General features: G+C 41.8%; 1 protein-coding gene across 1 annotated transcript in view; it reads right to left on the bottom strand.

Annotated features, from left to right (window-relative positions):
• The window catches only part of GPR149 (G protein-coupled receptor 149), a 106010-nt gene that overhangs the window by 53600 nt on the left and 29678 nt on the right, over positions 1-22732 (bottom strand). Inside the window, exon 3 of the mRNA XM_077488120.1 lies at positions 8360-8820. Within this exon, the coding sequence (XP_077344246.1) occupies positions 8360-8820 (461 nt within the window). The remainder of the gene's footprint in view (positions 1-8359; positions 8821-22732) is intronic.

Here is a 22732-nt window from a genome sequence, read left to right as displayed (position 1 = left end):
ATGGGTTAAGTTCACCTTATTATTCAGTATTTATTTTAATCAACCCACTTCTATAATCTCTGGGGATCCAACAACACTTAAATTAAGTATCCAATATATCCTGTGCTGTGTAGAACCACACAAATGAATTGTATGCATTAGACCCCTTTCACACTGCGTTTTGCAGGCACTGTAGCGTTAAAAATAGTGCCTGCAAGTCTTCCTAAAACAGCTGCTCAATTCACAGTCAAAGGGCTTTCACACTGGAGCGGTGCATTGGCAGGGCGTCAGAAAAAGTCCTGCCAGCAGCTTCTTTGGAGCGGTGAAGGAGTGGTGAACTCACCGCGCCTCCACCGCTCCTTCCCATTGAAATCAATGGGGCAGCGCTGTCATACCGCTGGCAAAACGCCATGGCGGCAGCATTTTGTGGCAGTTTTAGCCCCCTTTCAGCTGCTAGTGGGGGGTTAAAACCGCCCTGCTAGCGGCCGAATATCGGCGCTAAAATTATGGTAAAGCGCCACTAAAAATAGTGCTGCTTTACTGCTGGCGCTGGTGGTGGCACAGTGTGAAAGGGGTCTAAGTGTCTTCAGTATTTAGCTAATTGTTTGCTTAGGTTACTTCTTAAAATGGCAAGATTATGTGTATTTATAAATACAGGCATACCCCACTTTTAAGTACACAATGGGGTTTATTTACTAAAGCTGGAAAGTGCAAGCTCATTGGTTTCTATGCAGAAGTGAGCCTGATTTTGCATGTTCCAGCTTTAGTAAATAAACCCCACTGTGTACTTAAAAGTGGGGTATGCCAGTAAAACAGTAACATTAAATGCAAATCAAGCATGTCACGTTTAATTTATTGTCACTGTAATTGGTTTAATTGATTGGGCATTTCATTGAGGAGTACCTGTCTTGTTTAAAGTTCTTGCAGGAAAAGGAGTGACTACAAAAACACAAATATTGAAGTGAAGCATCAGAGTGGGAGAGCTTACTTCCTGTTTAAAGTATATGTAATCCCATTTACTAAAATATCGTTCAAGTTTTAACATGTTAATCTAGTTTCAAAACTCATATAAAATATTTTTAAATCTGTGGCTTTTATTACAAATATACCTGGTGATCTTGCTATTGCTGTTATGGGGTGACAGCGCTCTATCCCTGTCTTCCTATTGTGCTCTGGCATTGTCACCCTGTCATATGACTGTTCCAACACACACTACTCGGATATGGTCCACTGCTGTCACTATAAGGAAAACTGCCCTAAAAATTTCTACACAGCCATTGCTGTAGTGTATGTACTGTATATTCACTTAAGCTCTGGAAGATTTTAGCCCCTTCATGACCAGGCATTTATTTTGCTATTCGCCACTTCACTATTTTAACTGGCAATTGCGCAGTCATGCAACGCTGTACCCAAACTAAATTTATATAATTTTTTTCCCCCACAAATTGAGCTGTCTTTTGATGGTATTTGATAACCACTGTTTTTGTTTTTTTTATTATAAATAAATAAATAAAAAAATTGAAAAAAAAAACAGGATTTTTTACTTTCTGCCATAAAACATAACAATATCCAATAAAACAAAAAAAAAATGTCTTTATAAATTTAGGGCAAAATGTATTCTGCTTATATGTCTTTGGTATAAAAAAAAATCCCAATAAGCATATATTAATTGGTTTGCATGAAAGTTATATATAACAAATGATGGTATATATACTGGAATTTTTATTAACCTTTTTATACTAATAATCGCAGTGATCAGTGACTTATAGTAGGACTGTGATAGTGTGGTGAGCAATCTGACACTAACTGACACTTCGTGGAAACTGGCTAAATGACACTGACATCACCAGTGACACTAATACAGTGATCAGTGCTAATGACGCTGACTGAGAAGGGGTTAATATCTAGGGGCAACCAAAGTGTTAACTGTCTGCCTATCAATGTTTTTACTAAGCAGAGAGGAAAAATCAAATGAGGAGTGAGGAGGAGAAGAACTGTGTCCCCTGTGTGTGGCTTTCAGGTGCTCTTGCAAATGGGTTGAATGGTGGGAGGTTAAATGCCTTGTCAATCATGTGGTACCCAAATGACTGTTTTTGCCGCACTTAATCTGCTTGTGGCAGAGATTGCAAATTGCGATTGGCTGCACATGTGCTAAAAAAGGCCCAGGCAGCTAAGCTGTGGGAAGTGGGCCGGGAGATAACAGCTCCACAATCTGATGGAATAGGGTGACTGCTCTCTACTCTTCCATGATGGCTGCCTCTGGAGGACATCCTGCCTCGTTTAGGTTGTACCTCCCCCTAACTTTCCTCCTCTGCTCTATCCGGTACCCAGGTTGTGTCAGTGACCTCGTCATCCTCATCCCCTGCATCCTCATAATCACTGGAGCCAACTTGGCAATACGCTGCGGCTAGGGGAACAATTTGTTGTTTAGAAGTGTTTTCCCCTCTCTGTGGGCTCATGTTTCTCCCTTCATCTACCTCAGAACCAACATCAGAATCAAGTAATGTCTGGGCATCCTCAACAAGCAAGTGGCTGAAGCTGTGTTCAAATAATTCAGCTGACTCCTCCATGCCTGATGCTGGGGCTAAGGCGGGAGTAGCTGTGTACAAGGAGGCAGAAAAAGCCACTCTGGCAGCTGCGGTGGACTGCACACTAGTGTCAGCTTGGGTCATAGAGGATGAGGAGGATGAGGATGATTTTGATTGGAAGCAAGGAGAAGCATTTCCTTCTGGCTGAGATTGTGATAACAGAGAAGGAGTAAGCTGCGGTTGGCAAATCTGGTTGGGTGTGCTGCAAATTTTGCAGAATATATTTCTGGCAAGTTTGAAATTCACTAGAGGATGTGGTGAGGTCACACATTGGAAGATTTATTCCCAATTGGACATGGTGGTGGACAGATGATACTTTTTCACTGTGATTAACTTTTTGGCAGAACATATTTGTCTCACTAATGGGAAATTTGGTTATTAGAGGGGAGGAGCCGACCCCGTGACGTCACGCAGCCACAGTGGTGAGCAGACGGACGCAATTGAATAATAAATGTTACAAGCGGAGAGCACTGTGTATCCTCTATTTATTGTTGCATGATTGTGGAGCCATATCCTAAGAGGAATATCGAGTGATATTATTTGTGTGGAGGAAGGAGAGAAGCAGTGGAGCTGTAAATAAGAGGGATCATTATCGCGATCCACATGTTCCCCCTGGGAAGCTACGCATTTGAAAGTGTATATAGAGTAGCGGGTCAGATGTGGAAGAGATGAGACCATAGCTGAATGAAAGTAAAGGAATTGTTTTTGAGTCCACCTGACTCTTATTTGAGGTGAGCATACATAACGCCTGGTGATGGTGTGCACATAGGATCATTATCTGTAGAAGACGCAAGAAGCACAGTGGTGGATGATACATGAACTAGAATTCACAATAATCAAGCACAGAAGTTGATTTTCACCTATATGAACTTAATAGAATTGAATATATAGATTGTAATTATTCATTCACTATTTAATGATTACACATTTTTCACACAAGAGGGATTAGCAACGCTGCACTTAATCTTATCAATTATTTGGTTATTATTGGTCACTGTTTTGTATATTCTTATTTATTGAAATTATTTTTATGTCACTTTTTTCACACATTTATTTGATTTGTGGTTTATTAATAATGACTTGTATGCCTAAACGACCACAATAAATATAATCATTGAAGCATAAGCAGTGTTCATCTGGTGTATTTTCCATCTTACTTTCAAAAAGTTCACCATATGATAGGTGAGTCCAATAATTAACCTCCTCCACTAAGTGTCCTTTGGGAATATTAAGGGTATATGAATTCGCAAAAGCCCTCACCACACCTCGTGAAAACCGCTTCCCTCAAAATTTGCACTCACCAGATCCTCAAGATTCAAAAATTCATACGCCTTTGGTTAAATCTTTGTCCTCATAGGGTCATGCTAGATTGGGGTCCTCCACCAGTCTCAATATCTCATGACAAAGGAAAACAGACCTCATAGCGTAATCCTGTTTTTTCCTTATTTTTTTCCCATAAAGCCCCCCTTAAAATTCCACTTACAGAAATTAAAAAAAATACAGTATATATATATATATATATATATATATATATATATATATATATAGGACAACTAAGGATCGGTGAGAGAGATCGTGCAAGCTGAGCGGTTACTATATACAGTATCTCCCAGAAGTGAGTACACCTCTCACATTTTTGTAAATATTTGATTATATCTTTTAATGTGACAACACTGAAGAAATGACACTTTGCTACAATGTAAAGTCATGAGTGTACAGCTTGTATAACAGTGTAAATTTTCTGTCCCCTCAAAATAACTCAACACACAGCCATTAATGTCTGCCAACAAAAGTGAGTACACCCCTAAGTGAAAATGTCCATATTGGGCCCAATTAGCTATTTTCCCTGCCATGTGACTCGTTAGTATTACAAGGTCTCAGATGTGGATGGGGAGCAAGTGTGTTAAATTTGGTGTTATCGCTCTCACTCTCTCATACTGGTCACTGGAAGTTCAACATGGCACCTCATGGCGGAGAACTCTCTGAGGATCTGAAAAAAGAATTGTTGCTCTACATAAAGATGGCCTAGGCTTTAAGAAGATTGCCAAGACCCTGAAATTGAGCTGAAACATGATGGCCAAGACCATACAGTGGTTTAATAGGACAGGTGCCACTCAGAACAGGCCACGCCATGGTCGACCAAAGAAGTTGAGTGCACATGCTCAGCGTCATATCCATAGGTTGTCTTTGGGAAATAGATGTATGAGTGCTGCCAGCATTGCTGCAGGGGTTGAAAGGGTGGGAGGGGGTCAGCCTGTCAGTGCTCAGACCATACACAGTACATTACATAAAATTGGTCTGCATGGCTGTCCTCTGAGAAGGAAGCCTCTTCTAAAGATTATACACAAGAAAGCCTGCAGTTTGCTTAAGACAAACTGACTAAGTACATGGATTACTGGAACCATGTCCTGTGGTCTGATGAGACCAAGATAAACGTATTTGGTTCATATGGTGTTAAGCGTGTGTGGCGGTAACCAGCTGAGGAGTACAAAGACAACTGTGTCTTGCCTACAGCCAAGCATGGTGGTGGGAGTGTCATGGTCTGGGGCTGCATGAGTGCTGCTGGCTCTGGGGAGCTACAATTCATTGAGGGAACCATAAATGCCAACATGTACTGTGACATACTGAAGCAGAGCATGATCCCCTCCCTTCGGAGACTGGGCCGCAGGGTAGTATTCCAACATGATAACGACTCTAAACACACCTCCAAGGCGACCACTGCCTTGCTAAAGAAGCTGAGGGTAAAGGTGATGGACGGACAAGCATGTCCCCAGACCTAAACCCTATTGAGCATCTGTGGGGCATCCTCAAATAAAAGGTGGAGAAGCGAAAAGTTTCTAACATCCACCAGCTCTGTGATGTCGTCATGAAAGTGGAAGAGGACTCCAGTGGAAACCCTTGAAGCTCTTGTGAACTCCATGCCCAAGAGGCATGGAAAATAATGGTGGCCACAAAAACATTGACACTTTGGGCCCAATTTGGACATTTTCACTTAGGGGTCTACTCAGTTTTGTTGTCAGCGGTTTAGACATTAATGGCTCTGTGTTGAGTTTTTTCAAGGGACAGCAAATTTACACTGTTATACAAGCTGTACACTCACTACTTTACATTATAGCAAAGTGTCATTTCTTCAGTGTTGTCACATGAAAAGATATAATAAAATATTTACAAAAATGTGAGGGGTGTACTCACTTTTGTAAGATATTGTACATATACTGTATAGGCTGTATTTTATTAGATTTTTTTGTAAGGGTCCTTTCACACGGGGCGGATCAGTTCTGATCCGCCCCGTGGATATCCGTTTGCTCAGCGGGGATCACTCCGTCGATCCCCGCTGAGCAGGGAAATGACAGGTCCGTCTCTGCACAGTGCGCCGGGACAGACCTGTCACAGCGCTGCTCTCCCCTATGGGAGATCGGATGACGACGGACCGCAGTGCCCGTCGTCACCCGATCCGATCCGCAGACGGATGGAAAAATAGCTTTTTCCTCCGTTACACTTTTTCGGATCGGAGCGGGTCGGATGTCAGCGGACATATCACCGCTGACATCCGATGCTCCATAGAGCTCTATGGAGCATCCGTTCAGGTCCGCCTGAAAAACTGACTGGCGGGCCGGAATGGAACGTCAGTGTGAAAGGGGCCTAAGTTTTTTTTTGTGGGGGCTTTATGGGAATAAAAGTCTTAACAGGATTACGTTATGATGTCTGTTTCCATTTGTCACGAGATACTGAGACTTCTTGAAGACCCTAAACTAGCGTGACTCTATGAGGACAAAGATATGGACAAAGGCATATGAATTTTGAGGATCTGGTGAGTGCAAATTTTGAGGGAAGTGGTTTTCACAAGGTGTGGTGAAGACTTTTGTGTATCCATATACCCTTAATATCCTCAAAGGACACTCAGTGGAGGAGGTTAATTATTGGACTCACCTATCATATGGTTCAACAATTTTGAACTCAATATTGTTGATATTATTTACTTTTGGTGCTGCAAACATATTTATTTATGTTATCGTTAAGTTTTGTGTACCAACCCCTGTGTTTTCTAGCAGCCTCCTTTAATTTCTCCACAAACACTGACTGTCATTATACAGTATATTAGCATTATATATTTTTAGATGAACACAATCATGATCACCTCAAAAATCTGTACATGTTTAATTACCAAAGGCAGACAATGAATAGTGTTCACGGAGTGGACAGCCTAATTTATTTACAACATTTTATAGTAAAAGAAAGAGCTGTTTGTAGCTGTGGTTCTCTAAACAGGAGTACCCAAGCCCCTAGAGTACCAAGGGGGTATGCTGGAAGCTGCAACCAAGGTAGAAGCTCTTTAACCTCCCTGGCGGTATGATTCAGTCTGGATTTAGGTGCTGAAAGCGGTACAATTATTTTGCATGGAAATTTGGCGTTTTATATTGTAGTGCTGTAATTCTTGGGAATAACTCTATTAAATCTGTTCAAACCAGAGTCTAGCAGACATCCCGGGTATAATAAAGTTTATAATATAATAAAGAATAATAAAAATTATTCAATAATGTAATCAAATCCTAAAACACTGAAAAAGCGACACTTTTTGGTTGCTGTGGACAATCTCCAAATTTCAGGCAGAAAAAACAGTATTTATAATATAAAAGTGCATGCAGGGCACTGCACAGACCACTAGGGACAAAGGGGGTGTGTATTTTTTAATACAGTACTGTAACCTGTAAGATTACAGTGCAGTGTGTGTTTTTACTTTTTTGAATTTGCCACCAATCTCCGCTCCTGTGCGTCATAATGTCGCAGGGAACGGAGCTCGGCGGCACTCGGCACTGTGAATCGGGCGGAGGACAGCTCGATCACACAGTGCGGAGGACATCGCTGGATCCAGGGGACAAGGTAAGTAACTCTCCCTGTGTCCTCCCCTGCATCCAGCGATGCGATCCCGAGTCTGGCTCGGGGTTACCGCTCGTGGTGCTGAAATCCCAACCCGAGCCAGACTCGGGATTACCACTAGGGGGGTTAATCTGCTCCCTGATCACCGAACAGATAAAGGTGACTTTTGTGGTTTATCATTTTTTTTTACAAAAAAACAGACAGACATTAGCAACAGAGTCAAAAATGTAAGACTCCATGGTATACAGATACTAGCTCCAGTACAGGTTCAGTGTACCATGAGGGAGGGACCTAAAGGATGGTATAACCCCCTCTAACAAAATGCCAACACAGAGTGAAAAGACACCAGGCTCCTTTATATCCTTGTGTGTAGGCAGGTTGCCTACATGGGGAATGTTTTATGTTAGCAAGTGAAACAGACTGCCCAGGCTGGAAAGGGGTTGCTGCAAAGTGAACTTGTCTTTAGTAAATAACCCCCTTTGTGTATCAGTGTATAGTAATTTTGCATTAGGAGGGACATGCTGAACCTGCCCCATTCTACCAGTCCAGCATACCTCTGTAACCTCACTCCCAGTACAAGAATACAGGTACAGTGTGTAGTGACATGGGTCAGCACTTTTTTAGAGGACTCTATTTTTACTGCTTACAGTGTGAAGACTCATCTCTAATTCAGTGAACTGCCTTAATGTTAGATTTTTCACATGACCACAGTCCCAGCCTGGTCCCGAGCATTGATGAGTGTACTCCACTTGAAAGGTACCCCTGTATACAGGATGAAGATGGACCCACCCAGATGTGCAACACACCAGACTTCTACTCTTCAATGCAAACTGTGATTAATAAACCCACTGGACTGAACAGTAACTATTATCAAGTAAATACATAATCTTTGTGTAGTGTTCGAGTAGTATTACCTGTCGAGGTGTCCTTTCAGATTTGCTTCTGCACCACTCCCAGTCTGTAAGTTCTGGCTTGCGACTTTCCTCATGTGAAAGCCTCCTTTCTTGGCCTTCATAGAACACAGACTTGTCAAAATTTAGAATATCTTCCCTTTTGAAGACACCAATTTTCTCAGAAAGCAGACGACCGATGGCCTTGTCTTTTCCTTGGTCAGATTTTGTCTCTGGGTTGAGGTTTCCAAGCATACCGATGTCTTTCATCATGGAGCTGTCCTGTAGACCTATAGTGCTGAAATCCAGCACAGCTGAATTAAGGATTCTGTCACAACCGGGGTCATTTGTGTTGTCACATTCATAATTGATCAAATTATGGTAGGATATAGAATTTTCTGCAGTCTCATGATTATCCTGGGATATCTTGTAAATCCCATAGCCTTTATTGAATGATAAATTGAAGTCAAATCCTCTTCTCTTAACTGAGAAACAAAAGATAAAGGTAAAAATCGTCAATACATTTTTTGTGGCTTTTTTACCATCTTACAGGATAACATTGTGCTAATGCCTGAATATACACTGTACATAATAAATACGTTTTAGATTTGCTGTGTGTTAGAGCTGTATAGTTTAACTATTTTTTTTTTTTTTACCAGCACACAAAGGGGTTGATTTGCTAAAACTGGAGAGTACAAAATCTGGTGTAGCCAATCAGCTTCTAACTTCAGTTTGTTAAGTTAAAGTTTTACTACTACAACAGTAAAATCAGTCTGTATATGCAGTAAAGCATGTTTGTTATACTCACTGTGGAACCTAAGGGGTTAATCCTCTGCATTGCGTAAAAAGGCTGTTTGATCCTGTCTTCTCATATCCTACCCTTCTTCCACTGTCTCCAAACAATCTCCTGATAGAACAGAGCTTTGGGGACAAGCTGCACATGCTCAGTTTGGCATGTATTGCTAGAAAGTTTTTCTCCAGACAGATGGTCAGGGGTCCTGCATTCTCAAAGAGGCATATGAAAACTTTTCCTACAAACTTTAACTAGACACTGATAGAAGTCAGAAGCAGCGATATGCTGCTGATGAGAAAATGTATTTAGCAGTTTACATTTACTAAAATAATTGAATTCCCATGTTCTGTGTACTGTTGGAGACCAGACATAATGAATGCAGGGTCCTGGGTTTAATAACACTTTAAGCTTTGACAAAAAAAACATGGAAGCTGATTTTTGTGCAGAGCTCCACCATATTTTGCATTCTCCAGTTTTATTAAATCAACTCCAAATTGTCTGTCATCCAGAAAGGTTTCTGTGTGTAAAGACTATTTACTTGCACACAACATGCTTTCTGTGAGCCCAATTTGAACATTTTCACTTAGGGGTGTACTCACTTTTGTTGCACAGCAGTTTAGACATTAATGGCTGTGTGTTGAGTTAGTTTAAGGGGACAGCAAATTTACACTGTTATCCAAGCTGTACACTCACTACTTTACATTGTAGCAAAGTGGCATTTCTTCAGTTTTGTCACATATAAAAATATAATAAAATATTTACAAAAATGTGAAGGGGTGTATTCACTTTTGTGAGATACTGTATATATATATATATATATATATATATATATATATATATATATATATTTTATATATATATATATATATATATATATATATATATATATATATATATATTTATATTTATTCATAGCATGAGGTATAGAACTCATATTCTCAGAGCAACTGAGCCATGTCTGAACCACCTAAAATGTATTACAATGAAACAGCAGTAAGCAGCTTTTAACTTGGTTTATGGCAAACCAATCTAAACATATATTGTGAGCTCTCATGAGCAGTGCCCCCTTTAAGCCCCTTGAAAAAATATAATAAAATATTTACAAAAATGTGAGGGGGTGTAAGAATACTTTTTCAAGGCACTGTATATAAACACAATCGCACATTATGTGTCTGCTTGAAAATTATAAGATGAGATTATTATCAGAAAGAAAAACAGATCTGCTGTCATGTTTTCCTGTACTTTCTGATTGAGCCTGGGAAAGTAATGCAGATACTGTACCAATATATTATGGAATACAGAACAGTTTCATGAAGATACAAAACTTTAAGATTGGGGTTATAGTATTGCATTAACCACTTGCCGACCGGGCCATAGCCACAGCGCGGTCATGTTTTTCTGGGTGGATGTCCATGGATGTCCTCCCAGAATCTTGCTCTCGTGCGCCCCCTGGGGCGCACTGCCGCAAACATCAGTGACCGCTGGGTCCGGAAGACCTGGTGCATCACAGATCGCGGTATTACCACTTGATCGCTCTGTCAAATGATTGAGTGATCACTTGTAAACAAACCAGCGTCATGATGCTGGTTCCTCCCTCCCCCCTCTGTACCAATCGGTACAGTGCGAGGGGAGAGGGGGAGAGATGGCAGCAGCGCTGTGGGCTGGATGTGTAGTGCCCACAGCGCTGCTCAGTGACAATAATCTGCAGTACTCTGCTCATACTGTGCAATAATCTGCAACACTGTGCAATACTCTGTCAACACTCTGCAACACTGCAATACTCTGCGACAATGCAGTACTCTGCAATACTCTGCAAAACTCGCCAATACTCGTCAATACTCGTCAATAAATTTTAACAGAAACAAAGACATTTTTTTTACTGAATTTTCAGTCTTTTTTGATTTATAGTGCAAAAAATAAAAAACCCAGCGGTGATTAAATAACACCAAAATAAAGCTCTATTTGTTTGAAAAAAGGACAAAAATGTCATATAGGTACAGTGTTGCATGACTGAGTAATTGTCATTCAAAGTGTGAGAGCACCGAAAGCTGAAAATTGGTCTGGCTAGGAAGGGGGTTTAAGTGCCCAGTGGTCAAGTGGTTAAGTAACAGGCTGTAGAAAGATCTTATAATGGTAAGTTCCAGTGCTTCTAATTCTCCAAACTGCTCATTGATGTCTTCATCAGTGGTTCAGCATAAATGGTTCTCAGACCCATCTAATACCTTGGCATTTATGGCTATGACATTGCATGGTAGAAAGTCATAGAAAAAAGGGTGATGCCGGAATTGCAGGCAGTTTGTCATTGTGGGAATTTGAGAAACGATTTATAGGTAAATACAGTTGTTAATGAGCAAATGCTTTACTCTACAGCCTGGCTGTAGATAAAAATATTTACATTAGTTTCACTGAATAAGAAGTTTGTAGTTATGCTGACTTGAAACTTGTAGTTTTGGCGTGTTAGCTGGATCCTTTTCCTAATTAAATAGAGTAAGGGCAGCACACAAAAGCAGGTATTGATTTTTTGGACTAAATTTATCCTTTTAGAATATTATATTATCTTAATCAATAGTCATCCCTGTTTACAGTATTTTTACAATGCCTGTTAACCAAATGTAATCCATTTAAAGTTAATTGATCTCACTTATCATTGGCTCTAATTATTAAAGTGGAGATACATGATAGAACAATGTCTTTATTTAAGCAGCACGGTTTAATGGGTGTCATCATCTCTGAATAAATCTTTACAATATAAATAATATTGGTAGATAATAAGAAAAAGCAGGCTAAAAGCTTTAAAAAAAATCAAGGGAAATATGTAAAATCAGCATTTAAATTAGTTTGTATTTCTTGCAAACCCTTTACAGAATTTCTAATTGTACAAGTGTAATTCATTTAATGTTATCTTACTGAGTTATCACATGGCAGTTGAAAGATGAATATGCTTGGTACTCCTGCATTTAGTTTTCCTTATTATTATTTTTTATGCTTAATTTTTTTGTCAGATATCTTCTCAAAGTTACTGAATGCACTGTATTTTTTCAAGTAAAATCAAATAATTAAATGTTAGTCTCATCTCACCATAACACTTTTTTCTATGTGGCCTGAGGATCTTCAATGTGCGCTTAAGGTGGTCAGAATAAAATTGAATTATTTGGCCCCATCACCAAAGTATATATCTGGCGGAAATCCAATACAGCTCACCATCCAAAAAACACCATTCCTACAATAAAGCATGGAAGTGGTAATATGTTATGGGGGTGTTTCTTTGCAGAAGGAGCATAGTCAGGATAGAAGAAAAATGGATGGGCAAAATAGTAAAATTCTTTAGGAAAATCTGCTGCTCTCTGCCATAAAGTTGTCAATGGGAAGAAGGTTTACCTTCCAACATGACAATGACCCAAAGCACACAGCAAACAGCAAAAATTACCACACAGTGGTTGAAGGAGAAAACTGTAAATGTCTTTGCATGGCTTAATCAGAGCCCAGACTTAAACTCCATTGTAAATCTGTGGAATGACTTGAAGACTGCAGTCCAAAAATGGTCACCATTAAATTTAACTGAACTGAAATAGTTCTGCAAAGAAGAGAGGTCAACTATTGCAAAGTTTAGATGTGCAAAGGTAGTAAAGACAAATCCCAAACAGACTAAAGTCTGTAATTAAAGCAAAATATGGTCCAACAAAATACTGACATGAGGGGGTGGGGGTGATCCTATTTCCAACTCAGCGATTCTGTTTTTGAATTTTTTTCCGGCATGTTGGTGTTATATCTTTCACTTGGATGTTGTAAGCTGCACTAGTAAATACTGCTGGATAAAACAAAAGCTGTGTCTGTCTTAATTTCAGGCTGCAAAGCAACAAAATATGATTATTTTAAAGGGGGGTGATTATTTTATATACCGTATATACTCGAGTATAGGCCGACCCGAATATAAGCCGAGGCCCCCAATTTACCCCCAAAAAAACTGGCAAACTTATTGACTCATGTATAAGCCGAGGGTGAGACATGCCTGTCCATCCCTGTGTGTGTGTCCGTCCATCCCTGTGTGTCCGTCCATCCCTGTGTGTCCGTCCATCCCTGTGTGTCCGTCCATCCCTGTGTGTCCGTCCATCCATCCCTGTGTGTGTGTGTGTCCATCCATCCATCCATCCCTGTGTGTGTGTGTCTCCATCCATCCATCCATCCATCCCTGTGTGTGTGTGTCTCCATCCATCCATCCATCCATCCCTGTGTGTGTGTGTCTCCATCCATCCATCCATCCATCCCTGTGTGTGTCTCCATCCATGTGTGTGTGTGTGTGTGTGTGTGTGTGTGTGTGTGTGTGTGTGTCCAGCCTACCTTTGTCCCGAGCCTCCGTCCCGTGCCTTGCCTCCTTGCCTCCGTCCCGTGCCGTGCCTTGCCTCCTTGCATCCGTCCCGTGTCGTGCCTTGCCTTGCCCCCGTCCCGTCCCATCCCGTGCCGTGCCGTCCCGTGCCCTCTTCGTCGGCGGCCATTGTAAAGTTCAAAAGCTGCGCCGCCGCCTTCGCCTGTGATAGGCGGAACACTGAATTTCCCAGCAGCCTGTGTTCCGCCTATCACAGACGTCGTATCATCCTCGTCCGTAGTACGAGGATGATACGATGTCCGTGATAGGCGGAACACAGGCTGCTGGGAAATTCAGTGTTCCGCCTATCACAGGCGAAGGCGGAGCCGGAGGCGCGGCTTTTGAATAGAATGGCCGCTGTCTGTCTGCTCGACACGCTGATCGAGCGGGCAGACAGCGATGACTCGAGTATAAGCCGAGGGGGGCACTTTCAGCCTCAAAAAAGAGGCTGAAAATCTCGGCTTATACTCGAGTATATACGGTACCCACTGTATATACACAGGGCTTGGATAAAAAATATGGAAAACTACATGATTTGCAGGTGTAAAAGTGATGACATTTTTCGCGTTGAAAGCGCAAGTGATGTAACATTCTTTTGCTTCCGCTGTGTAATGAGACACCTAGCTAACAGGTGGGAAGCCTCACTTTTGTCCTTCACTGTGTGCACTGCTATTAATATGGAGTCATATCAGAGCTTACTGAGTTTTAAAGAAGGCAAATAGTTGGTGCCTGCTTAGCTGGTGCCTCTGTGATTGAAGTTGCCAATTTATTTGCGGTGTCGTGAGGTACAGCATCAAAGGTTATGATGGCATATACAGTTTCTGGGAAAAGATCATCTGATAAGCATAAGTGCGGTCGACATGGTCAACTGACAAAAAGAGATAAAAGAACATTGCGTTGGATTGTGACCCGGCGTAAGAAAACATCTGCTACAAAAGTGACTGCAGAGATAAATCTCAGTCTTCCAATGCCTGTGTCCACAAAAACTGTGTAGCGGAAACTCCATACGCAATACATTCACGGGCAAGCTGCAATTGCCAAACCACTAGTGATTGATATTAATGCTCAGAAGAGGAGAGAGAGAGAGAGAGAGAGGTGCAACACCCATAAATTGTGATCTATCAGTCAATGAAAGACTGTAATGTGGTTCAATGAATTGAGCTTCACACTGTTCCCAAACACCAGATGTATTTACATGTGGCGAACATCATCCCAAGCTTATGACCAGGACTGTCTTGTGCCAACTGTAAAGCATGGTGGTGGCACAATCATAGTTTGGTCAGCCATATCTTGGTATTCTGCAGGCCCCATCATTACTTCAAAAGGTAGGATCACTGCTAGCGACTATGTACAAGTTTTGGCCAACCATGTGCACCCCATTTTGCAGTAATTGTTTTTCAAGACTGTGTCATCAAGACCATAATGCTCCGATTCACACAGCTGGTGATGTCAAATCGTGATTTGACGAGTATGCAGATGAAGTCTCGCACCTTCCCTGGGCACCGCAGTATCCGGACCTCAATATGATAGAACCACGAAGGTCAGTTTTTGTAAAACAAGGTTCAAGCTTGTTTTCTGCCTCTGGCACGTTTGCGAAACCTGGTACGATTTTTGCTTGAAGAGGATATCAGATTCCATTATCCACTATCCAAGACTTACATTTGTCAATTCCCAGGAGAATTCAGGTTGTCTTGGATAGCAAAGGTAGTCCAACACCATATTAGATAACAATTTTGTTCTTTTACCTGCTGTTTTCATATTTTTGTCCAACCTCTGTATATACAGTACTGTGCAAACAAAGAAGCATGGGTGCAGAAAAATGGCAGCAGGTGCTCTGGACTGATAATTCAAAATTTTAAATATTTGGCTTTAGCAGGAGGCAGTTTGTTTGCGAGCAGCTGGAGAGCGGTACAATAATGAATGTCTGCAGGCAACAGTGAAGTATGGTGGAGGTTCCTTGCAAGTTTGGGGCTGTATTTCTGCCAATGGAGTTGGAGATTTGGTCAGAGTCAATGATGAGAAATACAGGCACATACAGTATATACAGTATGTGATGTTTGAAAGCACTTTACTTTTGCACTCTACATAAGAACATGTATTTTAAATACTGAATTGTATATGTCATAATAAAATTGAGGTTTTTATAAAAATAAATCTTTTTTTTTTAAATGGTTGACATCTGAAAAGCATCCCATAGTTTATTTTCCGTATTTCTACAAATCTTGTATGGTATGTGGTGTCCTTCTCTTTGTACAATGATTACTTAAATGTTATATTTTAGCGAAAACAAAAAAAAAGCAAATGTCAAGTGAAACATAGTGTGTTAAAGAAAAGGATTAATGGATTGTTATAGAGAATTTATGCATCTAATTTAACATTATTGTACTGGGGTAATATAAAACAGGACTGCCTCTTCACTTTATGTCTCAGACATGATATGACATCAGAAGGAGACAAAATGCACTCAATGTTCTCACCATGAATTTAGCTTTTGAAATGAATCTTTTAGCCAAAGGTCTTGTTTTCCATGTTCATACATAAATCTCTTGATTAATTGCTTTACAGTGTAAAGTGTACTGCACTGTAATTATTCCAGTAACATGATAATTATAGGATCACCAAGGTGCATGTTAATTTCTCTTTTCTTACAAAACTGATAGTAATAACCTTTTAAAGCATAAGATCTTATCCTTGGAGGTCATTTCTTCTTCAGAACTGTGAACTTTCTGCTATAATATATAAATAATTAAGTTAATTAATTTTTTCAGCATAATGATGTTTTATGTCAGGAAACATATTTTAAAGAGAATCTATACTTCGTGAACACTGGTGAAATTAGTAGGGTTAGTTTTGATAAAGGACTTTTAAAACAGAAGCAGCTTAGGCTATGGGCTTTCAAATACAGGCAGTCACCGGGTAACAAACAAGACAGGGTTTGTAGGTTTGTCATTAAGTTGAATATGAATGTAAGTTGGAACAGGTACATTTTTTAAGTGTAGTGTAGATCCAGCCCAAATTTTCTTTTAAGGTTTTTGGATAGCATAGAGAGGGGTTACCACCCCTGTAACATATGTTTTGCTGTCTATGTCCCTGTTCAGAACATTTCACCTCCCTTTCTGTCCTTATGACAAATGGATTTTGAAAATTTTTGGGTTGTTGTGGAAACAAGGATTGTGATAAAGCTTCAGTGGAGACACCTTTTTTCCATGATAACTCTTAGACCCCTTTCACACTGGGGCGTTTTTCAGGCGTTTTTCATGCGCTTTAGCGTTAAAAAAGGCGCCTGAAAGAAGCCGCAACTGCAATCCCAATGTTAAAGCCCAAGTGCTTTCACATCGAGATCCCTTTCATACTGGGGTGTTTTTCAGGCGCTTCAGCGTTAAAAAAAGCACCTGAAAGAAGCTGCAACTGCAATCCCAATGTAAAAGCCCGAGTGCTTTCACACAGAGGCGCTGCGCTGGCAGGGCGTCAAAAAAAGTCCTGCAAGCAGCTTCTTTGCAGCGCTTTTGGAGCGGTGAATACAACGCTCCTAAAGCGCCCCTTCCCATTGAAATCAATGGGAAGCGCCTGTAAAACACCAGAAAAACGCATGAAAAACGCTATTGGCAGCAGCGTTTTGTGGGCGCTTTTAACCCTTTATTTGGCCACTAGCAGGGGTTAAAAGTGCCCCAATAACGCTCGAAAAATGCTGGTAAAGCGCTGCTAGTTTAAGCGGCGCTTTACGAGCGTTTTTCGGGTGCTGACATTGTGAAAGGGTTCTTAAAGCACTTGGGCTTTCACATTGGGACTGCAGATGAGGCTTCTTTCAAGCACTTTACAGGCGCTTTTTTTAACACTAAAGCGCCTGAAAAACGCCTGAAAAACGCCCCAGTGTGAAAGGGGTCTTACATCAGTAAATTTCCTTTCCTAGGGTAAGATTTCCTCTCACTTCCTGTTTTCTCCCTCCGTTTGTAAGTAGGAGCCCTTTATAAGTCAGATTTTTGTAACCCAGGGACTGCCTGTAGTTATACAGTATATTCTTATCACACATTAAATACATTTTAAAACAAATACTCACTGACCTCTGTATCTACAACTACTAAGAAGTAATTTGTTTTGAAAGTTTTACTTTCCCCTTCTCTCTTTAGCTTGGCACCCCACCCCAACAGTGAGTTGGCAGCCCACTAGCCTTCAAGCTGTTGTAAAGGTACATCTTTTTTTAAATTAAAATAATGAACATGGTATACTTACATACTCTGTGCAATGGTATTGCACAGAGTAGCTCGGAACCTCCTCTTCTGGGGTACACTGCCAGTGTTCTAGACTCCTCCTCCTCTCTGTGTGCCTCCATAGTAAGCTATTTCTTATGGTGGCACATCTGCAAGCTCTCTCCCGACCTGGGCTGGTCCATTGACAAACAGCTCAGCCTCACTCCTCGCTCTCTGGTCACAGAATTTGATTGACAGTAGCAGGAAACAATGGCTTCTGCTGCTGTCTGGAGAAAGAGAGAGAGACTAGTGTCGCTGTAGGTGCTGCATCGAGATGGAACCCAGGTAAGTATAAAGGGAGGTGAGGGAAGCGATACAACTAGTGGAACATTTTTTACCTGCAGTAAGGTAAAAAATGTCTAGCATTTAGAACCATTTTCACATCTCAAATCTCAGAGCATGGGCACAGGAAAAGGTGAGAGATACGTGCTGGAACAGGATTGAAATTACTCAATTGCTTCTGTAGCACCCTGATGTTTAGGCAGGGTTGCTCCTAAATTTACCTGCCAGGTATACTTGGCTCATTATAATGGATCAGTTGATTTAACCCTAAGTCTAGAATTGCTGCACTTCTCTCTTCTGCTGCTAGGTGGCTGGGCATCTGGTGGCAATAGATAAGACAAGGGCAAATCAAGGACAGATTAGGAGTATATGGGTACCTCAACCAATGGGCAGGGGTTTTCTTAAATCTCTTGGTCTTCTGGGAGAACCTATATATTTACGTGGAGTCAGTGTCAGGGCTGGCTTAGCCCTTCCTTCTCTGGGCTGGCCGCTCAGCTGTCGGCTAATTGCCAGCTCTCTTCTCTCTCCACAGTTACCAGCTGTTCCTGATGATGCTTGTCTGACCTGCCTACTTAAAGCCTTCCAGCTCACTTCACCTCTGCCTTTGCCTTGGTCACATCACTACAAACCATCTCCTGTGGTTTGTTTAAAGACTGGCTTGCTGACATCCCTTCTGGCTCCTTATCCTGCTTGCTGTTGCTCTACTTGGATCCCTGACTTCTGGCCTGGCTGACTACCCGATCTGGTTACTGGACTCTGGCTATGCTTGACTACGCTTTTTCTATTTACCTATTTATTTTTATTAATAAACAAGTGTGATTTAATTGTACTTCTGTCTCAGTCTGATTCATGGTTTCTGACAGTAGGCGAAGGCCATGAATTCAGAAGATACAGTCAATCCACTTGTTGGTAATATTTTTTCCAGATTGGATGAGCAAGATCACCACATGGATCAGTTTGCCATATCATTACAAATGCTCCTGAATCTCACGGCTCTCCTGGAATCCCCCGCCGTGGCTGCTCCAGAACAACCTGAGTCGCAGGCCACCCCTGCTGCTGCGCCAGTCTCTGTGCAGGCCCCTGCCTCGAGTATTACCTTGATAAGAGGTATGTCTGGTTCTGCTCCGCTTCCCCAGCGATTTGGGGGCGATCCAGTTCAATGCAGAGGCTTTCTCAATCAGGTTGAGATATACTTCGAGATGCTGCCCCAGGCATTTCCCACGGACAGAAGCAAAGTAGGTTTCGTGATATCTTTACTTTCTGAGAGAGCCTTGGCCTGGGCTAACCCTCTATGGGAGATGCAAAAACCGGTTGTCTTGAGTTACCCTCAGTTTGTGGCCCCCTTTAAAAGGGTATTTGACGTTCCCGCAGGCTCTGCTTCTGCTGCCAAGTGCCTCATGTCCATCAAACAGAGTACGAGAACTGTTGCCGACTACACCATTGAATTCCGTACTCTGGCAGCAGAGGTTGCTTGGAACAATGAGGCCCTCGTGGCTGCTTTTTATCATGGTCTCTTGGATTCCATCAAGGATGAGATAGCAGCCCGAGATATACCCACTGAGCTGGAGATCTTGATCTCGTTTGCCATCCTCACTGACTCCAGACTCAGAGAAAGACTTTCTCTTAAGGAGCGCTTGCGGAAGCCTCCTGTACATTTGCTTCTGAGCTTTGTAGTCCGACCCATGCAGTTTTCCAGGAATTTATTAACAATGTCCTCCGAGATTTGTTGCAGTTGTGTGTGGTGGTTTATCTCAATGATATCCTCATATTTTCCAAGTCCCTGGAGAGCCACCACACAGATGTCTGTCGTGTGCTTCAGAAACTAAGAGAGAACAATCTCTATTGTAAACTGGAGAGGTGCGAGTTCCATCGTGAACAGGTTACATTCCTGGCTTATGTCATTTCCACTGCTGGTTTTTCGATGGACCCAGAGAAACTTTCGGCAGTCTTACAGTGGCCTCGACCCGTGGGTTTACGTCTTCTGCAGCATTTCCTGGGCCTTGCCAACTACTATCGGAAGTTTATTTGTAACTTCTCGTCTCTGGTCAAGCCCCTGACTGATATGACCAGAAAGGACGGTAACCCACAGAGTTGGTCTTCGGAGTCCATTAAGGCCTTTGAGACTCTCAAGGCTGCCTTTGTTTCTGCTCCTCTGTTGGCACAAACAAAAAACAAACAAAAAATATCGCGCTGGGGCTAAACCTAAAAGCTGCAACTAAAAACCATCAAATATCAATTATGAATCAAATCAGAAAAAATTATGTGTAAAGTTGCGCTGAATATACGTGAAATCTATAGTGTAAAAAATAATGAAATCCAATATAGATTATATATGAAACATGAGTCAAAAAATACACCATGTAAGAAATTCTAATATTCAATCTCAAAAGTCCTTATACGAAAAAAAATCCTGGTTATGGTTTAAGTCCATAAATTTTAGAGAACAGGGAAATCAGTCCTTCTCAAAAGTTTGATGAGACCTTCCTGGGTTTGCCAGTATTACTTCCAGACCGGAAATAAGGTGGACTCTTACCGCAATGGATGGACTCCAGACCAACGGAGCCGTTAGCGCTGGTAGACAAAACCCTCTGCAGGGATCGCAGATGTGTACTCCGCTCTCACACGCCGCTGAGGGCGTGAGCATGTACGGATTAATGAATGGTTTATTTACGCGTCCGTAGCCGGCAAGAGTTGTATGAAGGCACCCATTCAAGCCTATGAGGACACAGCGGCTCATCATAACATGACAGTTGTGCTGCTTCAGATGAGCAGCCACAAATGCAGACAGTGTGTGTTAGGGGCCACTCACTCACACCCCCTACCTGTACTATTAGTGGGAGTGTCTGTGTCCGTGCAGCTGTTGCATCCTCATAGGCTTGAATGGGCTGCTTGCATGCAGCATCTGCCAGCTAGGGACATATAAAACTTAGCTTCCAACTGTCCCCGATTTGGAACAAATTCCCTCTTTCCTCCTCATTTGTCCCTCATTTTGGTCGGATCTACAGTATCTCATAAAAGTGAGTACACCCCTCACATTTTTGTAAATATTTTATTATATATTTTCATGTGAAAACACTGAAGAAATTACACTTTGCTACAATGTAAAGTAGTGAGTGTACAGCTTGTATACCAGTGTAAATTTGCTGTCCCCTCAAAATAACTCAACACACAGATATTAATGTCTAAACCGCTGGCAACAAAAGTGAGTACACCCCTAAGTTAAAATGGCCAAATTGGGCTCAAAGTGTCAATATTTTGTGTGGCCACCATTATTTTCCAGCACTGCTTTAACCCTCTTGGGCATGGAGTTTACAAGAGCCTCACAGTTTGCCACTGGAGCCTTTCTCCACTCCTCCTTGCGCTCCTCCACCTTCCATTTGAGGATGCCCCACAGATGCTCAATAGGGTCTAGGCCTGGAGAGTTGCTTGGCCAGTCCATTACCTTTACCCTTAGCTTCTTTAGCAAGGCAGTGGTTGTCTTGGAGGTGTTTTTGGTATCGTTATTATGTTGGAATACTGCCCTGCGGCCCAGTCTTCAAAGGGAGGGGATCATGCTCTGCTTCATTATGCCACAGTACATGTTAGCATTGGGGATGAGTTTCGAGTTCGAGTCAAACTCATGTTTGACTCGAACATTGCCTGTTCACCGAACAGCGAACAATTTGGGGTATTCGCGGCAAATTCGTAAAGCCGCGGAACACCCTGTAAAAGTCTATGGGAGAATCTAAAGTGCTAATTTTAAAGGCTTATATGCAAGTGATTGTCATAAAAAGTGTTTGGGGACCTGGGTCCTGCCCCACTGGACATGTATCAATGCAAAAAAACCTTTTAAAAACTGCAGTTTTTTCGGGAGCAGTGATGTTAATAATGCTTAAAGTGAAACAATAAAAGTGTAATATTCCTTTAAATTTCGTACCTGGGGGATGTTGATAGTATACCTGTAAAGGGGTGCATGTTTCCCGTGTTTAACTCTGTCCCTGCACAAAGTGTCATTTCTGCAGGAAAAAAAGTCATTTAAAAGCACTCGCGACTATAATGAATTGTCGGCTCCCCGTAAAACAGAGAACAGTCATTGAAAGTCATTGATAAAAAAAACAAAGTGTGTGGTTCCCCCCAAATTCAATTACCAGTCCCTTCAGGTCTGGCATGGATATTAAGGGGAACACCGCGTCAAATAAAAAAAAGAAAAATGACGTGGGGTTCCCCCCAAATAGCCATACCAGACCCTTTATCCGAGCACGCAACCTGGCAGGCCGCAGGAAAAGAGGGAGGACGAGAGAGCGCCCCCCCCTCCCTCCTGAATCGTACCAGGCCACATGCCCTCAACATTGGGAGGATGCTTTGGGGGTCTGTGACCCCTCAAAGCACCATGTCCCCATGTTGATGGGGACAAGGGCCTCATCCCCACAACCCTGGCCGGTGGTTGTGGGTGTCTGCGGGCGGGGGGCTTATCATAATCTGTAAGCCCCCTTTAACAAGGTGACCCCCAGATTTTGCCCCCTCCTGTTTGAAATGGTAAGGGGGTTGAAAAGCACCCCTACCATTTCACAAAGATAGTGTAAAAAATTGTCAAAAAAACACACACACACCGTTGGGAAAAGTTCTTTATTAAAAATAAAAAAAATTAAAAAAGTTTCCAGCGGTGGTAATCCACTCTTGCTATGACCCCGATCACCCATCGCTGGACCCCGGAGAAGAAATCAGGCATCGCT

The sequence above is a fragment of the Lithobates pipiens genome, unplaced genomic scaffold (assembly GCF_037356315.1).
Source record: "Lithobates pipiens isolate NorthernLeopardFrog02 unplaced genomic scaffold, aLitPip1_a1.2 Scaffold_18, whole genome shotgun sequence".
Classification (NCBI taxonomy): domain Eukaryota; kingdom Metazoa; phylum Chordata; class Amphibia; order Anura; family Ranidae; genus Lithobates; species Lithobates pipiens.
Note: the sequence above shows the minus strand (reverse complement) of the source record. Positions and strands in the feature narration are given on the sequence as shown.